Source organism: Aphis gossypii, chromosome 1 (genome assembly GCF_020184175.1).
Source record: "Aphis gossypii isolate Hap1 chromosome 1, ASM2018417v2, whole genome shotgun sequence".
NCBI classification, from domain to species: Eukaryota; Metazoa; Arthropoda; class Insecta; order Hemiptera; family Aphididae; genus Aphis; species Aphis gossypii.
The window spans coordinates 63,832,476-63,855,052 of NC_065530.1; the positions used below are offsets into that span (position 1 = coordinate 63,832,476).

Here is a 22,577-nt window from a genome sequence, read left to right on the forward strand (position 1 = left end):
TTAATCTTAACATGATATTATTATAATTGTAATAACATATAATAAACCATAAATAATAATAATGGATATTGTATCATTGTGTATGTACCTATGAGCATCATTGTAAGACTGTATGATATTCGAAAAACAATAATTTATGACTAAACTGTTTTATTTCATATAATTTGAAGATATTAGTAAACCATAAAATCAAATGCAGGCTCATTATATAAATGAAAAGTTTTTTGTCATTATCTACTAATATAGAAAATCAATTAATTGAGGTTTAGGGTGATCATAATTTTAAACAAATGTTATAGAATCTTCTTTAGACAATTTTTAGGCACACTTATGTACATGAAATTATGTAAAACTAGAATCTACATTTTATTAATATCTCCAAAAAAATTTTTATGTGAAAATGGATTTTTTCCATTATCTTATCTGAAAATGTCCAAAAAGAACTGACTTCATAACAAATATGATTTATGGAATTTATTATGTAAAAACAATCAATGGCTGGTATATTAATTTTTTTTTCATGTATTAATATTTATTACTATATAAACAATGTTAAAAATAAAATACTTCCTACATAAATCAATTTTTTATTCGGTTAGTTTTAGTAATACATCTATATTAACCAATTTTGTCTTATTTTTTCTTCTATGTCCGATTAAGTTGACATGGGTCTTCAAAATTTTTACAAAAACAAACATGAGTCGCAAATAAAAAAGTTAAAGACCACTGTTCTATATTATAATATTTTATGAACTTATTAATGAAATTTGATTTTTAATTGTTATTACTCGTATTACCTTTATCAAACAAACATTATTTATTGTTTTGGTCACAACTTCTCTTATACAACTTTCTGATATATTGTTATTTTAATTAAAGTACCTAATACATTTTATTTTATTCCTTTATTTTTCTGTTTCATAAGTTGTGAGCTTTATTATATACTGTTTTTATTTAAATTAATTTTTGTTGATCTTACCTTTTTTGTAAACATCAATGTACCTACTAGTTTAGTATTAGTAATTATCAAATATTAATAATAATAATAAAGGTAACCTTATCATCCATTGAGTATAATTGGAACTTAATTAGGTACCTACCTACATATTATTTTAACTATTAACTAAAACCTAGTTTTAAAAAACGATGGTATTTTCACAATTAATCTTTACATTTTAATTTAAATTTTAAAATTAATAAAATTAAAAAATTAGGATTTAGTAAGTATGTAGTAATGTTAGATTAATTCTGATTAATGAAAGTTACTTTTAAAATACCTAATAATATTTTATTTCCATGGAAGTATAGTTAGACCAGTCCTGAGTACGAAAAGTTTGAAAATTAATGGGCAATCAAATTATTCAATGCATTACAACCTAATACATAATTAGATATGTTGTCAATACCTACTTAGTATTTTAAATAAGTTGTGCCGAATAATCCGGCTGCTAATTTATTTTGTCTCCGGTGTCTATGTCCTATGATAGTTTAGTGTAAAAATTAATACGTGAAAATTTCAAAATTTGATCTTAACGTATTATATCATCTACCTATGTAGTAGGGTACATTTTATAATTATTATTAAAAAGTCAATTATTCTTGACAAAATATCATTAAAATAACATACCTATCAGTTTATAGCGCTAAAGTTCAAAACTATAATAATATGGGAGCATTTTTAAATAGGGCTTGGCTCCAATGTATCAACAATGTAAATATATCTATTATCTATATAAGTACTTAGTACACTGTCGTCAGTTAGTATGTATATAATTATAGATTAAGTTATTAGTATACTTAATCTACGGTATAAATGTACAGTGTGAGTGTGCACTAAGTTTAAGAATAGAAGTAATGCTTAAACAGTTCTTTTTATTTGATACTTTGTTAGCGGTTCACAAAAAAAAAAAAACTCACAAATCAATAAGTCATGAAAATCATAAACACTAGGTATTCAAAAATCATAATAACTACACTATACTAACATCTCAGAAAATTGCTGATGACATCATTAATTAGGTACTAGTGTACTATAGTTAAATTAAATTATATTAATTAGTCATGTATCATATATTCATATCCTATACAAATAATAGATATTTTATATATGTCATCTAAAATGCTAGTTTGTATACCAACAGGCACGGCACTAGAATTTTTTTCCAGGGGAGGCAGAGTGGGGCAAATATTTTTTTTACGTGGGCTAAAATTTTTCAACAATACTGAGGTTATTTTAATGAAATATAAATATTTTCGTATCATATAACATAATATAGCTATTATCTATATAGTACATACGTTTTATATTGTATGCTCTAAGAGTCTAAACAGATAATATATACAAACTTTTGAATAGTTAAAAATGTTTTAAGAATAATGTCAAATATTTTTTTTGTACCTTATGTAATAAAATGTCTAATCACAGACCTTCAACAACTATATCATAATGATGACATGATACACAAAAATGATAAGTTCTTTATGACTTTAATATTACATACCTTTGTGAATGAATAATTATGTTTCTTTTACTTACCTACATTTCATAAATATAAATTAAAGTAATTGTGTTTAGTAATGAACAATTTGTTTCAATCATCTTTAATGCAATGATTTGGGATACGTTATTTGTTCATTTTCATCTAATAATTAGTATTTGAATAAAGGTAATAAAAAATAAATAAAAGATTTTTTCTTATTTTACAAATTTCAAAACACATTTTATTGAAATTGTAGTAAATTTTTTCCTTATTAGACAAATAATAAATTTAATTTATTCCTCAATTTTTTTAGTTGTGACAATATATTATATAAGTTAAATATTGATATTTTACACAATATCGTACATATTTTTTAGTGGGGGGGCTGGCGAAGGGGCTGATCTGTTTTCTGGGGGGGCTAGAGCCCCACCTTGCCCCCCCTTGGCGCCGTGCCTGTATACCAATTAAAGACAGTCTTAAATACGTATATTAACAATATTCACTTAGACTTTAAATAGTTGTCTCATTTAGACTTATTTTGGAACATAAAAAGGACATCTATTATACATCAAAAATAGATATTTTGATCTCATAAAAAGTATATAATAGACATTTAATAAACATTGACATGTTTACTGGGTACTTTCTAATAAATTATATGATAGGTATATAATATTGTAGTCAATATCAATAAATTGAATAAATCTTATTTGTTTGAATTCTAAATGTAGAATAGTTATTTAAGTTACCTACCTACCTACCAATCGTAAAATGACAACTCATTTAGATAGTAAACGCTCTATTGTACTGTGTTTAATATTAGTCACTACTTTTATTTGCACATTGTAATCATAAATTAATATAATCAGTTTTGTAGGGTTTTTACAACTATTTAATTCTTATTTATTTATATTTGAAGGGTGGGCGGGAATAACGTGCTATGTAACTTATAAATAAATATATATAAATTATAAAATACCAATAATAGGTACCATTTTAATTATATGCAATTGTACAGATTATAATGTGATTCACCGATCACCAAGCATGCATCATTTCTTTTTTGTTCATGAATGTTATTAATTATTATCAAAAAATTAAATACGATGTTGCATAGACAGTGTTTCCCTTTTTTTATTGGGAAAATTGAGTTGATTAATTTTGATTATAGCCTTAATGGTTCTTAGAACGGTTTTTTCTATGTTGTATCAACCTACGTTTGTAAAACCGAGACAATACGTCATGTGAATGAAGCGTCCTATTATGGAGGGTCCTGTGATTGATTTACAAACTTCTATTTTTCAAATAAAAATCTACTCTTCTTACTGTAAATTATTTAGTGAATATATTTTTTAATAATTTTCATGTAACAAAATCAAATTTTGAGCAAGTAGTTTTTGTGTTATTTAGCTACATGTAACATCAGAGTTATTTTACATTTTACATTAAGAATACTATGTCCATGAAAAATATTGGAACTAAAGTGATTTAAATATTTTAGTAATTAATAAATAAATAAATTTATCAACATTCATAATTTGTAAGTCCAGGTATGATAAACATTAGATCTTTAATTATTATTTATTTACTATTTTGGTAATATAATTTTTTAGGGGGACGAGTAAAAACCTGGAATGTTATTCTCTGGAATTTAATACCTGGACAGTTGAAATCTGGACTGTAAAAACTTGGGCCGGACAAATGTGAATGGTAAAAATCCGAACCGTAGAAATTAACTTTTAAAGGGTATTTAGGAGGCCATAAATTGTTAGCAAAAGTATGGACATATGTGACCTACCTTAGATGGTGTTGCATAGCAAATAGAGGGATATTTTCGTTTTAAATGTCCGAGCGAGTGGCAACGCTGGCCTAATTGGCCTATACTCCTTTTGAAAATGTATTTGAAAATTATATGTTGTTAGAATAAGCTTTTATTTTATTTTTTTTTTTTGATTACTCAAAATCTAATGATTTCCGGAAAAAACTTTTGGCACCATAATTTTTTAAAACGTTGAAATACATAGGTTTTCAAAAAAAAAAAACCCCCAACATGTCGAGGGGGTGCTAAACTAGATTTGTTCCAAAATATTGTTAAAACAATATTTATGGTCTACTCATACTACTTAAAAGTTAATTTTTACGGTCCAGATTTGTCCAGTCCAGATTTTTACCGTCCAAATTTGTCCGGTCCAGATTATTACGGATTTCAAAATTGTATAGGTATTCCAATTTTGTACCGTCTAGATTTCTACTATCCAGGTATTAAATTCCAGAGTTTGTATCAATCACAGGACACATTATAATATATTATACTAATGTAAAATCAATACATTCATCGTTCTGTAGTCTGTTCAGAATTAAAATCTCAAGAATTTGAGAATATTATCTTTAAGTATAAATAAAGTATAAATAAAAATTCAAAAAATCGGACGATGAAAATTGGATGTTCTTACTTCTTATTGTAAATCAGATTAACATATTTTACATATTTAAATTTTAATAAATTTATTTAAATAGTAGATAGGTACAATGATAACAGTTTTATAATACTATTAAATATTTTAATACTTGTTAGTTGTTTTTCAATAAAAGCTTTTTTTCTTTAAATAAGTTATTCTAAAGCGGCTATAGTCTGAATAAATACATATAAATAATGATTTAAGTATCAAAAATCGTGAGAATCAACTTAAAGTCATAACACATTTTACACGTTTTATATTTTCGTAATATTAAACACAACACACTTTGAAGTGGTTTGGTATAGTATCTAAACCGCGTTATAAAGTTATAACAATATATTATTTTATCATTAAAATATATCATTAAGTTTTCAAATAATGGGTCATACAAGAGTAAAGGAAATATAATATACGGAAACAAATGGTGTAAAAGAACATTAAATGTAAATAAATAAATCGAAAACAATTAAAATATTTGAACAGTTTTATAAAATGTTCACACACTTAACACCGCGGTTACGTTTTCCGCGTAAACATTTTGTCACCAGTGTAGTGTTATCTCAGTGTATCATTCGAACCACGACAAGCAAGGGCGCCCATATGGGGGGGCAAGGAAGGGTCATGTCCCCCTTGGAAAATGTTGAAAATTAGAAAATCTTAGCATATTGTTTACTGTGGTCAGAATCTATTTAATTATTTAGATAGAATTAAAAACTTTAATTGAATTTAAGATAATCCATAATTTTTTTTATGAAAAACCAGGTAATTAATCAGCTATAAATAACAGCATGCTTTTTCGTTTTTATTCTATGGGTAATTATAAATTCTTAAAATCAAGGTGGATACGTATATATTATATAATATATATATATATCCACCTTATTTAAAATATTGTGTATTGCCATAGATATGATATTTATATGTATGTTTACACCACCAATCACCATAATATATACTTATTATATGTATATATATATATATTATATATATTATATAGTATATACAATATACATATAGTCATTCCCATTTATATATTAATTGATATAAATTAAAATTTTGTCCCCCCCAGAATTTTCCTATGGGCACCCTTGACGACAAGGGATATTTATTATAAATTATAATAATATAGGTATAATATTAGTTAATAAGTACACCGAGATGACGCAATTTTTTTCTGAGCTTTTGGTTTCTGCCGATTTATGCCGTCAGATGGCGTCTCGTCCGTCGCCGTTCGTCATTCGCGTTCCCGTCGAAGACGATCAAAACAAACGCAAGCAACACGTTCTCTCGTCACTAGTGCGCTACAGTTTGCCGCCGTTCATGTACGCCACACCACGTACTATCCGCTGATAATACTGACTTCGTCGTCGCCGCCGTAGTTTGTTTTATAATTGTTGTGGTTTTTACAATTTATTTTTAATTGTCGTACGAACGCCAGTGTTTTACGTCCAGACGTCGTGCCATCGTCAGGAGATATTCTCGTTTTCAGTCGCATAAAACCGCATCAAAATGGGTTTTGGAACATCCACGATCAAATACATTTTGTTTTTTTTCAACTTTGCGTTCGCCGTGAGTACCTACAAAAGTCGTTTGACGTTTTTATTACTAATACCTAACAAATAAATACAGCTGCACACTTGTCAAGGCAATAAAATAAAATACACGTTTGCTTGTATTTATATAGTAGTCGTATTTCAATCTTGACGATAGTTAAATATCTCGAAGTATATTGTATACGTATAGGAAGTATTTTCTATACATTAATCGTGTAATAATTAATAATAATATTATGGAGAACTTGACGATGCAAATTGAATGTCAAATTTAAACGAGTGATACCTATACGGTACACTCTGTATACACTATATAATATTCACAATATTATATCATATAAAATCCATTATAACATTCATAACCCTAAATCCACTTCATATTATTATTACAATTGTATACGGGTGTATTGTAACATGCATATTATAATAGCTAAGTTCAGTAACGCGCACGTTGCACATTTTATTAGCAATTTAGGTATGCTATCATATCGGTATGATATTATGTCGGTTGTCCACCAATAAGCTCTTTGGTTTATCGTATACACGGACTTTTACGGCTCTACAACAGTAGACGGTAGAATATTATTATTACATTCACTTAGCGGTTTAGCTGTTAACGTTTGTTCAATGTTAACGTTGAACACATTTTAACGGATATTATAATCTATTAAAACGATGTATTTAAATGTAGCGATACCCATTTTATTATATTCATATGTATGAATGGGAAGATTGTAGTAATTCCACAACGTCGTGTATTTGATCTGACAATAATTTACACTGACTTTTGGACTTTCGATAGGTTTGTGTAATGTGTACACATTACTATTATAACATAGCTATCTTCGACGGCCTTTTCCGTTTTGAACTCACGTGTCCTCTCCTTCAAACCAAATACGCGCGTTGATTGATATTTTTCATTCGGATTTTAAGTTTAGATTACAGTGTGTACTACTATTATTTAATGTCTCGAAAAGAAAACGATCATTTCTTGACGAAAACCGACACATCTTCATCATATGGCTGTATAAATTGTAGTATACTTACGTATTATGATTTACAAAAAAATATGCGGTGCTTTACAATCTGGACTGTTGGAGGTTGTGTAAGACTTTTTTTAAACATTTAAATCGTGCATTGATTGTATATTTAATATAACTATAGTATGATATTACACCACGGGTGTTATAACTTATGATCGAATTTAATCAAACGGAAAATAAACGAACTTATTCATGAACGATTCTAACGGCAGATTTTTCTGGTTTTAGGCCCGACGGGTGAATATTATTTCAGTAAACTCGACTGTGTTGTATGTGTGTGCGTGCATGCGCGGTGCGTTGGTGATAATATATACATGTAGGATGTAGGCCATAGTATCTACCTATAATCCATTAGTACCTATTCTAACCTAAGGTACGTAATAAAACCGTATAATGAATTCATGATAACCAAAACACAACTTGCATACAATTAAAAAATCGGTCGGCTGTTTTTCTCGTGCAAGTGCGCCCACCTACAATGGCGCATCGCTATATGGGTTCACCCGATAGAATAATACGCACCTATTTCAACAACGACCGAATTATTAAAATGTTCATACTTTGACGGAGTCGAATCCATGAATGTATAATATGCTCGACTGATAGACATTGACAGTTGTACAATGTACAGCCACCTACCAATCATTGTTTATATATCATTATTAAAATAATAAACATTACACGTGCTCGTTGTTGTCGACTGTCGTACTCTGTTTTTAATAATTTGCGAGAAAATTAATCGCTCCGAAGTAGAAAACTGACGCATATTGTACGTACACTAGACTACACAAATAAACGTGTACCTCTTAAGTAGTTTCTATTTCTATACGAGCACCCGAGTGTTGTATGTTTTAGCCTTATTTTTATTTCTTTTTTATAGCGGTAACCACATATTTGACGGTGGGTAATGCTCTGTTTAAAAAAATTAGAAATTACCATTTAACATTCCAGGGAAATTACACAGTGTGCGGCTAGTAATTTTTGCTTCTCAAACAATTATTTACCGTGTATACAATTTTTGATTTTTTTGTTTAAGCTGTTTTTCAACTTGTATGTAATACAATTTGGTGAAATAAAATAATAAAAGTTTTGCATGTGACAAATATTTTTTTGAAAACCATACGGTCATACGTGCTGTGTGGTTCCTCGAAATTTAACATAGTAAATTTTGATTTTTCTGTGACTGAGTGAAGCAATTCATGTTAAACATGTCTTAGTAGCTAGTTATATTAGTAAGAAACAAAAATGGGAACAGAATGTACGATATATAAGTACTAAAATATACTACTTATCAGTTAATACCATAGAGAACAAGTGGGAAAATTATCTGTCGCTCATAGTAATGATAGACCATCACTGCACTTATAATATACATTTATAACGCGTACCTACATAATAAGAGTTGTGACCAATCAAGTGGTCCACACGCGGCCTTCGTTGGCCTTAAATCAGTTAATTTTCTATTCCACTATTTAAATTTGAACATAATCGATATCAGCTGAGTACACATTGTTATTTACCTTAATTTATTACATTTCCGTCATTCGCCATTGTAGTGATAACATAAACTTGCAAAAATAATGTTGCACTGAGTTTAACCATAATAGCTTAGGTACTGATAACTTATTCGTAATAAGTATTAATAGGATATTCGTAATTTATTCTGATTATACCTAATAGCAGTATAAATATAATTATAATTCTTGGAATTGTGGATTATTATCACATACTTAAATAAAATTAACCAATAATTATACTACAGTATTGTTCACATAGGTATTATTTCGTAAAAAAAAAAACGTATTAAAAAGGAATGAATTTAACGTTACAACATCAGAGTTACTGGTTTCGTTTATGGCAAACATATCCTGCTGTACAACAGTCTACAATAGTGTTGTCTATAATGTCTGTGTTTATTTAATTGGAAGTAATTCATAATTATAACAAGGAAAACGCTAAAACCACATCGTATAATATAATACGACTTTTATACAATACACTGAAAGATCCTTCTTGAGATATTTTTCTTTTTTTTTAATCGTTACTAAACTATTGATCTTATAAATCAATTTTTATTTTTATTAGAAAATAGATATTGTTTTATTTTATTTGGAAAGTCATGATTTAAGACATCTAATGAAATATTGTATTATTTATACAACTGTAGTCTGGAGTGGCAATTATAGGATGATTAAACAGAAATATAAACATATAATACGTTTTATAAACAATTATTAAACATACCTACCTATTGTTTTACTTCATTTTCCAATTTTTATACATAAATAACTCTCAAATATGTTACTGGTTGGGACCCGTCTTTAGGATTTAAAAAGTTCATGACCTCTTGCAATTGAATTCTGCATAGACCTTACAATTCGGCCCACTCAGCCTTTTTTTCATTTTTAATGTATACAACTATAAACTATATATTACTATCATCTGCAGCTACGGTACCACTTTAGAAATTACATGCATCATACTACAATAGCCAATGAAGTAAAAATATTAACTATTTCTAAATATTTTCTACTAGCCTAGAATTGACAGACGCTGCTTACATCTTGATTCTTACAAAGCGAATTTAACTGACACCGTATATAATAACAATTTAACAGTCGTAAAATGAGGGGCTCGAGAGTCATATTTTTTATGTAGGTAGAAAGACTCAGAGAATCCTACACAAATACACACACTTGTCGTAGTACGTAATATATAATGCATGTATTGTATTGCTTTATAACGTTTGTTTTGAACCTTGTTTCGAACGATGACGACCGACGGCCGACGGGTCGGCCTTGCGAAGACAATACATGATTCGGTCGGGAAAAAGTCGTGCTCCGCACAATTGGCGTTTCCGGTGGTGAGCCATCACTTATAAGTGTTTTCAAAGTCTTGTGTTTTACATCTGTTATACACACAATTCTATATGATATGCAGTGCAAGTATGCTTCACGACTGTTACGTTTAGTATCTACCTTGTAAAATCTCTTTTATTTTTGTAATCTGCAACGGCCACCCTGTAAACAAATAATCGTTTTTTGTGAACAAAACCAAAATTTATGTGTGAGGTATTAGTTTGCATTCCATGCAATTTATGTAGGATGAAAAATGAAGTTACTCTTAGAGTGTCCAGGAAAATGTGTAAAAAACTTGGTACCGATTGGTTCAGTAGTTTTCAAGTCTATATAAGCCCCCATATGCAATCGTAAATTTATATATGATAGATAGTAACGCTTGTACATTTCGTTTTTTCGCGTACAGTTTGTTAGGTGTTTCGGTATAATGATATACATATTCGGAACATTATATTATCATTTATCATTTATTATTATGTTGGGGTTTGCGATGATTAGGGACGTACCGTATAATATCATTGTATACCTAATATATATACAACTGGCCAATTTAGGTTTGGTCGGTATGGCAGTAAAATATATAATGCATACTTTATAATTATATTATAATAGTCTGGTGAATGTGGCTGTTTGTTGTTCTGAAGGAATCTGTCGGTTTAGTAACTATTTGGTCAATATATATATATATAATATAGGTATATATGTAGATTAGTCTATAGTATTCGTTACATTATATTATCATTATAACCTAATATTCGAATATATTTCCGGTCGATCGTTATTATAATGGCATGGCTGGTTACAAATCGTTCATAAACTTGTATAACATCTACGATTTAATATACATTGTAGTGTTCTTATTTTTTTTTATAAAATATTTACGCGATTATATTGATACACCGCACGTAAAACGACATGTAGGTTAGGCACTCTGGTAAACCTATATGCAACGATGAAGCCTCCGAACGAAAATATTCTTCAAACGACGTCAGATAGCAGTATAATACACGATATAAGAACTCATTATGCGGAATCATAGCCTTTATATTTTATCATGTACATTGTACATTATGTATATCGTATATATTTCAAGTACGTTAACGTACGCGTTAGCGTGTTGCATGCAAAGTTTCTTTCGAGATTTCATATCTCGTACTGCGGGTTTAGGTGAGGTCTTTAATATCGTTTAATCTATATATAACGTTTAATGTACTTCGTTCGGACCAATGAGTTATAATTTACGCGACATAATACAAATCATGTCTTAAATACTTGTACTGTATGTTGGTATTTTTACTACGTATTCACGTGCGGTACATTTGATCTGATGTTGTGGAGACGACGGTGATTTTGATTTTTTCGTCTGTTAAAACATTTGTACAGCTATTTAATATAAGCATGACAGTGGCGCACAGTTTCACTCTAATACATGTGGGCTACAAATCATAATGAGGTTTTTTCTGTAATTACATATTATCCTCGATTATAGAACGTTACGTTTTTGGTGCGAGCTATACTTCTCCTATATCTTACATAGACACACTGTAGGTACTAGATACTTATACACATATAAACCGGAAAGCACCTGATTTTTTATCAGGTTTGACCCATTTGTTTGTTTATTTATTAAAATTCTGAGCTTTGTTGTATTGAAAGTATATTATATTTTAAAATACTTAGATTTTCGATGGCATTCAAGCCGATTGTCTAATATCTTGTGATGATTTCAAATTTATGAACCAGTAAAATTATTGGAATAAATGTATAATGTATATTTCAAACATAAAAATAGTATCAGCATGACTAAGGCATCACTCAATGGAATGAGTTACTCTGTACAAACTAAAATGTGTTAACATTCTAAGTACCAATTTTCTTGGTCACTTCTCATTAGTTTATAAGTATCTACTTTTCATTTTAGTTTCGATGTACGAAATGTTGCTTTTACTTTAAATAAATAAATAAGAATTTTTCTAGAATTATATGTTAACTTATTTTAGGCTGCTTGATCCATAAACTTTAAATGCTCATATAAACATAATAACTATTGAAATTAAATTAAACTTGCGGGTCCTAATGTAATGCATAATTATTATAGTATAGTATACACCTACTCGTATTTTTAGAAAATCTCAGACGAAGTTGAAAGTGTTTTTTCGCATTATAATCATTAATCAGAGAAGTTATCGCTGGTGTTGTATCTTCTAGCGGTCGACGGAACTTTCCAAAAACTAGTTTTCGTAGCGGTTCGTGCCTTCGTGGACCGCGTTGTACACTTTTTGTCGTAGGTATAGTAGATGCACGAGAGCGGTTGACTTTCTACGGTGCACAGACGTCCACCCGCAGGCAACAATTTATATATTAATATTAGGTATTATTATAAATTGTAATATAATATATTTTCTGATTTTTCGTGTATAATTTCCACACCGCTGTCTTGTACCGTCTCTCCCATAATAATAATATTAATATAATATAGTATCGAATAAAAACCTATTATTCTATTCAGATGAAGCGGTAATTCGCATATAAATATGTAATATTATAATTTCGATGCGCCGTATACAATATACGTCCCTATCAATATATCACAGTACGCTTAGCTGCAGTTGATTTGTCTGTATAATAATAATAATAATAATAATGTTGTGATATTGTTTATCGGTTTACCGATTGATTTTAACTATCCGTAACGACTTAACAATTCGTTTTAGGTGTTTGCTCTATATTTTATTTGTGCCATACACACGTTTCGGCGTTTATATTATCATTGCGTTATTATTTTATATACGGTTTATTATATATATTATACATATACAATATTACAATGCTAGTAATAATAATAATATAAACATGTGTTGGTACTTGTAAAAAATAATATAAGACATAGCGATACGAACCGACGCGTGTTATTCCTATTTGAATAGGTACCACACAGAATACGTATAAGTGAAGTGAAAGCATATTATTTAATATTTATTATAATATTATGTAGTCCTCAAATACTTACAATACATATTATTAATTTTTAAGATATTCTGATATCCTATTTTTTGTATTATGAAGAGGAGTATAGAATTCGTTGAACACTAGCCACAAACGACATTAACGACATTTAAGAATTTGATCGTTAACTGTTAAGTATTCCTTATACACTTTTATTCAAAGGTTTTCAATGTATACTCAATTAATAATTTAGGTTTAGACGGGAATTAATAGAGGTACCTACTATTAAAGTAGAAATTCGAACCTTTTTTTTATATGTTGGTGTTAAATAATTTATTTTTAAATTATTAGACACATTATAATTTGATACCACTCAAAAGTGAATACAAAATCGAAATAAATATGTGACCTTGTGATTAAGAATGTATGATGTATTGATGTATTTAATGGTACCTACCCATAGTGGATATAGTTTGGGGTGATTTTTATCAAGTTCAAATATTTTAAACTAAATACAGCCATCGTTTGTAGGTAGATCCATTTCGAAAATGTCTTCAGCAATACATATATTATTTTGAGGATAGTCGCTATTTGTTCTATCTTACATAGTAATGTGTATAATTGTATGTAAGTTTATTTTTTAAATCAATCAAGATTTTTGATTCCGTAAACTTTTGTAATTCTTGAGAGAAAAATATTTTAAATTTAATTTTTAATATTTACTTTTTTTAACCATTTTATCATATTATTGTGTAGGAAGTATATATTTTTTTATTTAAATTTCTACCCCATAAAACCTGTGTTATATGCCGATAAGATATAATAAAAAACTTAGGTACCTAAACACATTTAATATTGCGAATATTTATTTTACTGTTTCAATAGAACCAAAAACGTATTTGAACAATATTATAATGAATGTTTAGCAGGAAACAGTGTGTTAGAGTAGTACTTTTAAAATCGAAAAACATAACCTTGTAAAACGTAGGTTCATTATTACCAAAACCAAGAGAAATATTAGCGTACAAGTGTTTTATAAGTAAGATATACTACATAGTATTACGATTTAACTAAGTTTTAGCGAGTCAAATCAACGGCTTCGCTAGTAGTTGCAGTATATCACGCTGATATATAGGTATGGACCTATAGGTATAAACTATAAAGGTTTAGTGTTTTGCATATAGATCGTTATAATTAGATTTTTAAAATGTCGTGAGTGACAGTCGAACTCAAAAACACCAATTAGAAATCGACAGGGGAATACAAGGAATACAATGACGGAGATGGTGGCGATGTTTGGTGGATACGTTCTGTTGGTCGAAGTAAGGAGAAAGGCTGTACAGTGGTAAATAATATCAGTGTACACTGTACGCACGTATGAGAGTAGGAGCAGACGTCGGGATCGAATAAGTTTACGAAAGTGAAAGCTTTTTTACCCGAGATCTTAGAGAGTCTGCGACCGGAAACATTTTTCTTTTTTTGTCGGAGGTCTACAATAATATATAATTCGTCTATAATCTTGGCTGGTTCACCACGTATTATTTGCAGTCGTGTCAATTATTTAGACTTCAATATATTACATAGATATTAAATCGTATACGCCTCTCTAATTTAGTTAGAGTAAAACGCATGTAAATCGACATAATATTAAAATATTGATGGACATCGTACACTTGCTTTGTCTGTAATCAGTATATTTACTTAATTAATTATAGTTACAGTTAGTTCACAAAATTATTAAATGTCGTAACGATTTACTTTATTTATCTAGGTATTATAAATGTATGATTATATTAGTGTCTAGGCTTTTTCAATAGCATTAGACATAAACATTTTAATGAACATCTACAAAGCAACGGTTAAACGTGGGAAAAATTATTTTCGCCAACAATATTATAATATGCACGACGCATACCTCGACAGGGTAATTGTGCGTAGTATGCCTAACGATTATTCGAAGATTTTTTTTAAATATTTTATACGCAAATAAGTACATCTAATTATATTATAAATAAGTAATTAATTATGTATTTTTCGATTACAATGGACAATTGTACCGCTTCCGTTTTCTCATATTTTTTTCCCTGAAACCCGAGTCCTTGGTCAGGCCAGAAATATAATATTATTATATTGTATAAAGTTTAAATTCACGGTCATGGCTGTAGCGGCACTGCCCTTGCAAGTGTCATGCGTATAGTCGAGGTGATGGTGTCATGTGCGATGAACCTTAAAAAAAAAAACAAACAAAACCAAACGCTTTAGTGTTAAATCTACGAATCGTATGTTGAAGATTTAATATTTCTTGATAGATTGTAATGGAAACAATTATCAGTTTTTAACATTTCGCGACTACACGAAGTATATATTTAACAACCACAACTATATGATATAGACAGTAAATAAAAAAGGTAATATGAAATAATATTAAAGTATAATATATTAGGTATGAATATGAATTCTGTTGACCTACACTCTTAACCGCTTATTGTACATATGAAAAATGGTTCTCGTGATTTATCATACGTAGGTACATGATGTTCTTGAGTTGAAATAAGCGTGATGCACGTCTCCAGCTGTAAATATACCACGTAAAATGTACATGTATACCGATTTAAATAATCTGTAGGTATAACTATTTCAGATGTATCCTTATTCTGAGTTTCAACGAAAATTAAAATGCAGTGAAGTCCCTAACAATGATCTTATCGACGAGTCGCATTATAATTATGCAGTTTATAAAATATTAGTAAGACTTATTAGTTTTTAAAAAAATAATAATAATATAATAATATGAAGAATAATATGAGATGTGACACATTGATTTTTTTTATTATGTGTTTTACCTGGTAAATATTTCAAAACTTAACACGGCTCACAAAAATATGACCACGATCTACTTTTGGATCATAAACCACGGTTTGGGAACTCATGCTTTATATTATTACTGTCGTGATGGCATTTTGGGGAGACTGACTTTTTTGAAAAAAATATTTTTATGTATTTCTTTAAATCTTTCCGAATGGTGATGAATATTATGTAATTTTGAAAAATACTTATAAGCACTTACCGATACGTACTTGAAGAAAAGTGTACTTTAATACATATATATCCAATATATATAATATTATGTTACTGTTAAAGTAAGAAGTATAGAAGATAAATTTGACTGTGTGCCCAGATTTCCTGCTTAATGTATGTCACATCTTACACATACACACACGTATATACATATCTAAGTATATTTAATGGAGTATGAATCCGATTCATACACCGTATAGCTTTTAATGACAGATGATTGTATATAATATTATATTGTGTTATAGTCGTTTTGTAATATATTATTCTAATGACGATTGATTGATGGAGTATTATTAGCAAACAATTCGTAAGTGTGCACAGCTATCGTGCTTTCAATGTGTCAGATTTGTGATAATGAACGAGTTTGACCTAAGGAATGGTGGCTATTCAGTTATTGTACTAGTTGTGTATTATTTAATGTTTAAAATATTTGTACGCTAGTCGAAGAAGTATAAATAGTATAATATCGGTGAACTATATTACGATGCAAACTACCAAGTGTATTGGCTAGAACAATAGATAATTTTACATCGAAAATTTAATATTTAATATAATAAAGTTATAGTTATAATATTGGATCTGCACCGCTTCATTAACAATGCCGAATGAGTTGGTTCCGGACCATTCAGATTTATATAATTCGTTGAATCATATTAAACTGATGTCCATTTTAATTAAATATTTAATATTGTTTATATCAAAACAAATATTTTTATACTTATATGTTTTTTTTTAAGTATTTTTACAAATCTATCATTGCGTGTAGGTCCAGACTTGTCCTGTTGCAGTAAATAACATATTGCATTATCTATTTACTTAAATATAATTATTATATTTAAGTAAATATGGAGTATTATATTCCACAAATATATTGCATGCACGTACTATAAATTAAAATGTATATTCATACAACGATCACCAAACATAAAATACCTATATTATGTACCTATAGTACAAAAAATATACGATCATTGATCATATTATGACCAATCGGTGGTAATCTTCGTTAGCTTATAAATTTTGAATTATAATGTATTTGTATTAATATAATATATATAAATATATTATTATCAATATACTTAGTATTACTCATTTTAGTGAATTACTAGTCAATAGTGACTATTTTGCTAAGTTTATCATGATTTTTAATTATTTTAAATAATGTTTAACTGTCTTGAACAAACATGAAATATTCATATATTAGGTATCTAGTTACCGTGAATATCTACGAACATAAACGTTTTAGAAAATAAAAATAAAAATTATTACCTATGAGTTATTAGTTTATTACTTATTGCAATATGAAACGAACTTTATGGTGAATATTTATTCGATAATTTCAATAAACTTATACACATTTACTATAATATATATTTATATATTATTTTATTATCTGTCTAGCAACAATACCTAATATTATCATACAAACGAATTATATAATATAAAAATATAAATAGTATGAAATGTTATGGTGCGTTTTTCATCTTATACTTAAACTAAACACACTATACTATATTGATTATGATATTATATTAAATTTATTAGAATTTTTACGCATACAATCCTAGTCAAAAATGTACTTACAGAAGTTAATCTAAATAATAATAACTTAATACAATATAAATCCATATCTAAGTGTAAAGTAAATTAATAATTTAGACAATGATGACACCGATGATAGGCTCAGTGATAATTTTCATTATCATTATATAGGTATTTATAATAAACGGTTAAGAAATACCAACAGTGCTAGTCGATTAGTATACATATGAAACATTACCTAATTTATTTAGTCAATTATAATCCTGAATTATCGTTATTTCTTAAAATGTCTTGTCTTTAATTATACTTGTTCCATTATCCAAATGAATAATTGCCGCTATTCCCTAATATATATAATATATAATATTATGAACATTTATGGCAATATTATTTGATTGAACATTGTTTTTTTATAATAATTTCAATAAAAGGTCGTATTAAATTAGTTTTAAAACGTTGTCATGGTGTTACGTACTTATTATCTGATATACACGATTTACATATACCATATAAGTATATTACACACATACAACCATACAATACATATTATATATGCCCGATGTAAATATAGAATATATAATATATATATAGCGATATAGTAAATAGATACATCTGTTATTTCGTTAAAATCCAAAGTTTTGCAAAATTAAATATTATCGCACAGATATTCTTTGCATAGTATTGCGCAAACTCATATATAATATGTAAATATTTGCTTGTGTGAAATTTAGGTCGAAAAAGATAAGTCAGATAAGTTCGATTTGCAAAAAAAAAAACGTTCATAGAATATTGAATAAAATCCAAATCAATTTATGCCATACGCTTATTTTGTATGATTATCATTATATTCCTATTTTGGCATATCACATTCATATAAATAATGTTTTTAGTTTGATTGAACATGTAATTAATATAAATTCAATGAAGTTCATGCATAACGTGTAAGATGGTTTTTTAAGGTTAGGTATATACTTAGTGGAAGTGGATAACAAATTTTCCGGTATTGTAAATACATTACATGTAATTTTTACACGTTAATTTGCATACACAGAATACATGAACCTTAAAAACAAGTTGTGATTGAAGTTAATTAAATGGATATTATCTGCTTTGCGATTAGTTTGATTACACCACATGGATGCGATAATAAGGAGTACATAATATAGAGATAAATATAATATATGACGTATGGTGTTGTTTCTATTTACATTTTACAATTTTGTATTTTAATAATAATACATTTTTCGTAGGTATATTGCTCGTATTTATCGCAATATTAATTAATAATTGTTATGTACATTAGTGATGTTGGTTTCGAGTAAGTTTATATAATATACTTATTCATATTACCATACGTATTACGTAATAATTATTATTTTAATTATCTAATTAAATTTGGGTTTTAAGGTTTCCATAAAATTATCTTCGGGTTTTTTTTTTTTTACTGAAAGATTTCAAAGTTTACTAAAAATATTTTCCATTGGTACGTAATAGAAAAATAATAACTTATATTATATATTTGTAAAAATTGATGTGAAGAGATGAATTTTATATAATATGTTTAATTTTAGTATGACAGGATGGAGAAGGTAAACAATATTAGGGGCCCATATTGTTATCTGAGATCATTGAATTATAAATCCATGATAACTCGTTTAATGTGAAAAATAACAAGTTGTTTTTAAAAGAGCAACTACTGTTTTTTATCACTAGAAAATGTAGGTTATTATTTTTAAATTTTAATCGGATACATAAAGATAATTAGAATCTATTTATTTAATTTAAAATTTTGTATTATTTACAACTATTCATTGCTGGTACATAGACTATACAGTAGTATATTATTATAATACATTTATATTAAGTATGTACTTTTATGTTTTGGTATTCGGCCAAATATCTGTTGTGCGTTATGCCACCGGGGTTGGTTCTCGTTCTTATAATCACATATATAATATTCTTGCAGCTATACAATATACATAATACATACATAGTTATAATATAATGTAGCGGACATCGGTTGGTAAATGACGATACTATTAATAAATTATAATATTTGCATACTAATAAAATGCAATTATTCTGAAGGTAATTTTACAATATAATATCGTCGGTTGCTTAAGATTTAATGTAGGTATACAGTTTCGCAATCGTAATAATCATTTTGAGGCACCGGTGAAAAATATTTTAGTGTTTTTTGTTGTTAATCAACTAATTCTTAAAGTTTCCAATGTAATAATCGAAAGCAGTTTCATTTTCATTATAGTAAAATTATATAGGTTAAGTATCGACAACAAATTTGTATCGTTTATTTTCAACTTTAAAAGTTAACATTACACCGTATATATCGTATCTTGTCGTGTTTTGTATAATATTCGATAATACATAGTACATAATACTACAAAGTAGTTAATATAATCATAGACCGTATTACCCAAAATGATCGCACGTATTAATCTTTATATTGCGTGGTTTACATATAAAGAGAATCTATAGTTATACGTTATAATACTTAAAACCACTGTTAGGCACAAAACACAGAAATTGAAAAACGAGTGTACTCTAAAGTACAAGCTTGTATGATCGACGAGGTTTTGGCGAAGCGTTGTTGGAAACCAATGTCAGTATATCGCGACCAAATATGACGTGTCACTCACGGTATCATCCAGTCTTAACGTTCGAAAATATATTGTTAACATATTTTCTACGTTGTATAGAGACTTCGCGATTCATATAGTCGATTCAGTCTATACATTCTGTTGTACATACTTGACATACTGTTCATACGCGTTGAAGGAGAATTGCACTGATGCGGAGAAAATATTTGGCGGTGGCGACCACGTTTTTCTTAGATTGGCGCTGATGACAGAAATTATTCCTGTTATATTTATGATTCCGGTCGGTGTATAATATATCTCCAATTCAGATAATAAAATACTTCTATGAATTATTATTTTTTATTGTAGACTAATATGATAATTATTTATTAGTATAGGAGCTAGTGTTTTTTTCTCGGGGAGACGCAGTGTCAGCTTAAATTGATGAACGGTCACTGGCCATTGATAACAATACAACATATATATAGTATATAACATATTATACATATTATCCAGCATGCACAATATTTTAATAACCATGCAGCACTCCTTAGTTGTAAAAAAAGTTTTCTGAATTCCCTGATCACCGTAGACTGAAGCCCCGTCGGAACGTGCACACACACAAGCAACAGAAATTATATGAAAGCATAGCCGGATCGTATTGTCTCTGCAGCAATCGCAGTCGGATCGGGTAGCTCGAGTTCCACTTTGTCGACGATATCTATCGTTATGATTTAGGTCATCGCTGCAGCTGAATTTACCTTACCTTGTGCACATGCAACATGCGACTAGACGATATAATGTATTCGGTGTGACGTTTCGGTTTCAAAATAATATGTTAAAATCCGATTTCTATTATAATATACAGTAGACTATAGAGTATATACATAGCATGTATTAACATCTGCCACAAAATATTGGCCGTGAATTCATCGTTCAACGACGATAAAAATATGATAATAATAGGCATTTGATCATAATATCGCATATGCGGTGTGGAACGAAAAGACAATCCTATATTATTTCGATCTTACGATGTGATGTGACTTATTATATTGTTTATATACAGTCTCGACAGAATATTATTTTCTAATTTTCTCATTTGCTGGTGTTACCGTTATGGTTTTCGTTTTTCAATCGATTAGTGTTATGATGACTATTTATTATCATACTGTGTAAAATATACTCGTGATAATATGGGGCGTGAAGAAAAGTTATAATTGTACGTAATATTTTTCGATTATCACGTTGAAAGAACTCTGCTAATGATGGTGGCGGCGTGGTTTTAGTAATATTTTTGTTTTAAATATGCGCATTATAACAGAAATCTGGCCTGAGTGTTTGCAAAATCGATCTAGCGAAATTTCAACCAATCATCTATATCTGCTGATCTACTATAATGAAATGTTTAGATGTGCTTTGGGTTCGGCGATATTAAAAATGTATAGTTGCAGTTATTCTGTATTCATTATTAATTTATTGCTACCTATATTAAATTATTATTATTATGTATTATAATCATCATCGTCACGGGAATCTTATAAAAATATCAATAACCATTGCAGTGTACTGTGAAGAATTAATTATATTATATAACAAGAAACAGATTTTTTTTATGTAAATGCATATATTTATTAGAATAATCTATTGGAAATTTAATAAAAAAAATGGGCAAGATTTAATTTACATCATCGTTAAGAATACAAATTTTATTATCCAATAAATTATGTATTACCATTATAATATATTCGTAATATTTAACATATTTTGCATTTTTTAAAAATATTTAATGTATTTACTGATATCCATTACATACTTTTTTCTTTAGTTTATTTATTATTAAAATTACATAAAATTGAATGTTGGAAGAAACAATATTTTAAAAACTTGAGTAACAATTATTCACAAGGTATAAAATAAAGTATTTAGTATCTATATGCAGCTTAAAATTAACATAGAAAAAATTACAGTCGATTGATAATTTACATAATTTATTACTTCTAAGTTCTTACATTGTAAAT

General features: G+C 28.3%; 1 protein-coding gene across 1 annotated transcript in view; it reads left to right on the forward strand.

Annotated features, from left to right (window-relative positions):
* The first annotated feature begins 6,210 nt into the window (after positions 1-6,210).
* The window catches only part of LOC114121698 (CD63 antigen-like), a 35,198-nt gene continuing 18,831 nt past the window's right edge, over positions 6,211-22,577 (forward strand). Inside the window, exon 1 of the mRNA XM_027984139.2 lies at positions 6,211-6,508. Within this exon, the coding sequence (XP_027839940.1) occupies positions 6,449-6,508 (60 nt within the window). The 5' untranslated portion in view covers positions 6,211-6,448. The remainder of the gene's footprint in view (positions 6,509-22,577) is intronic.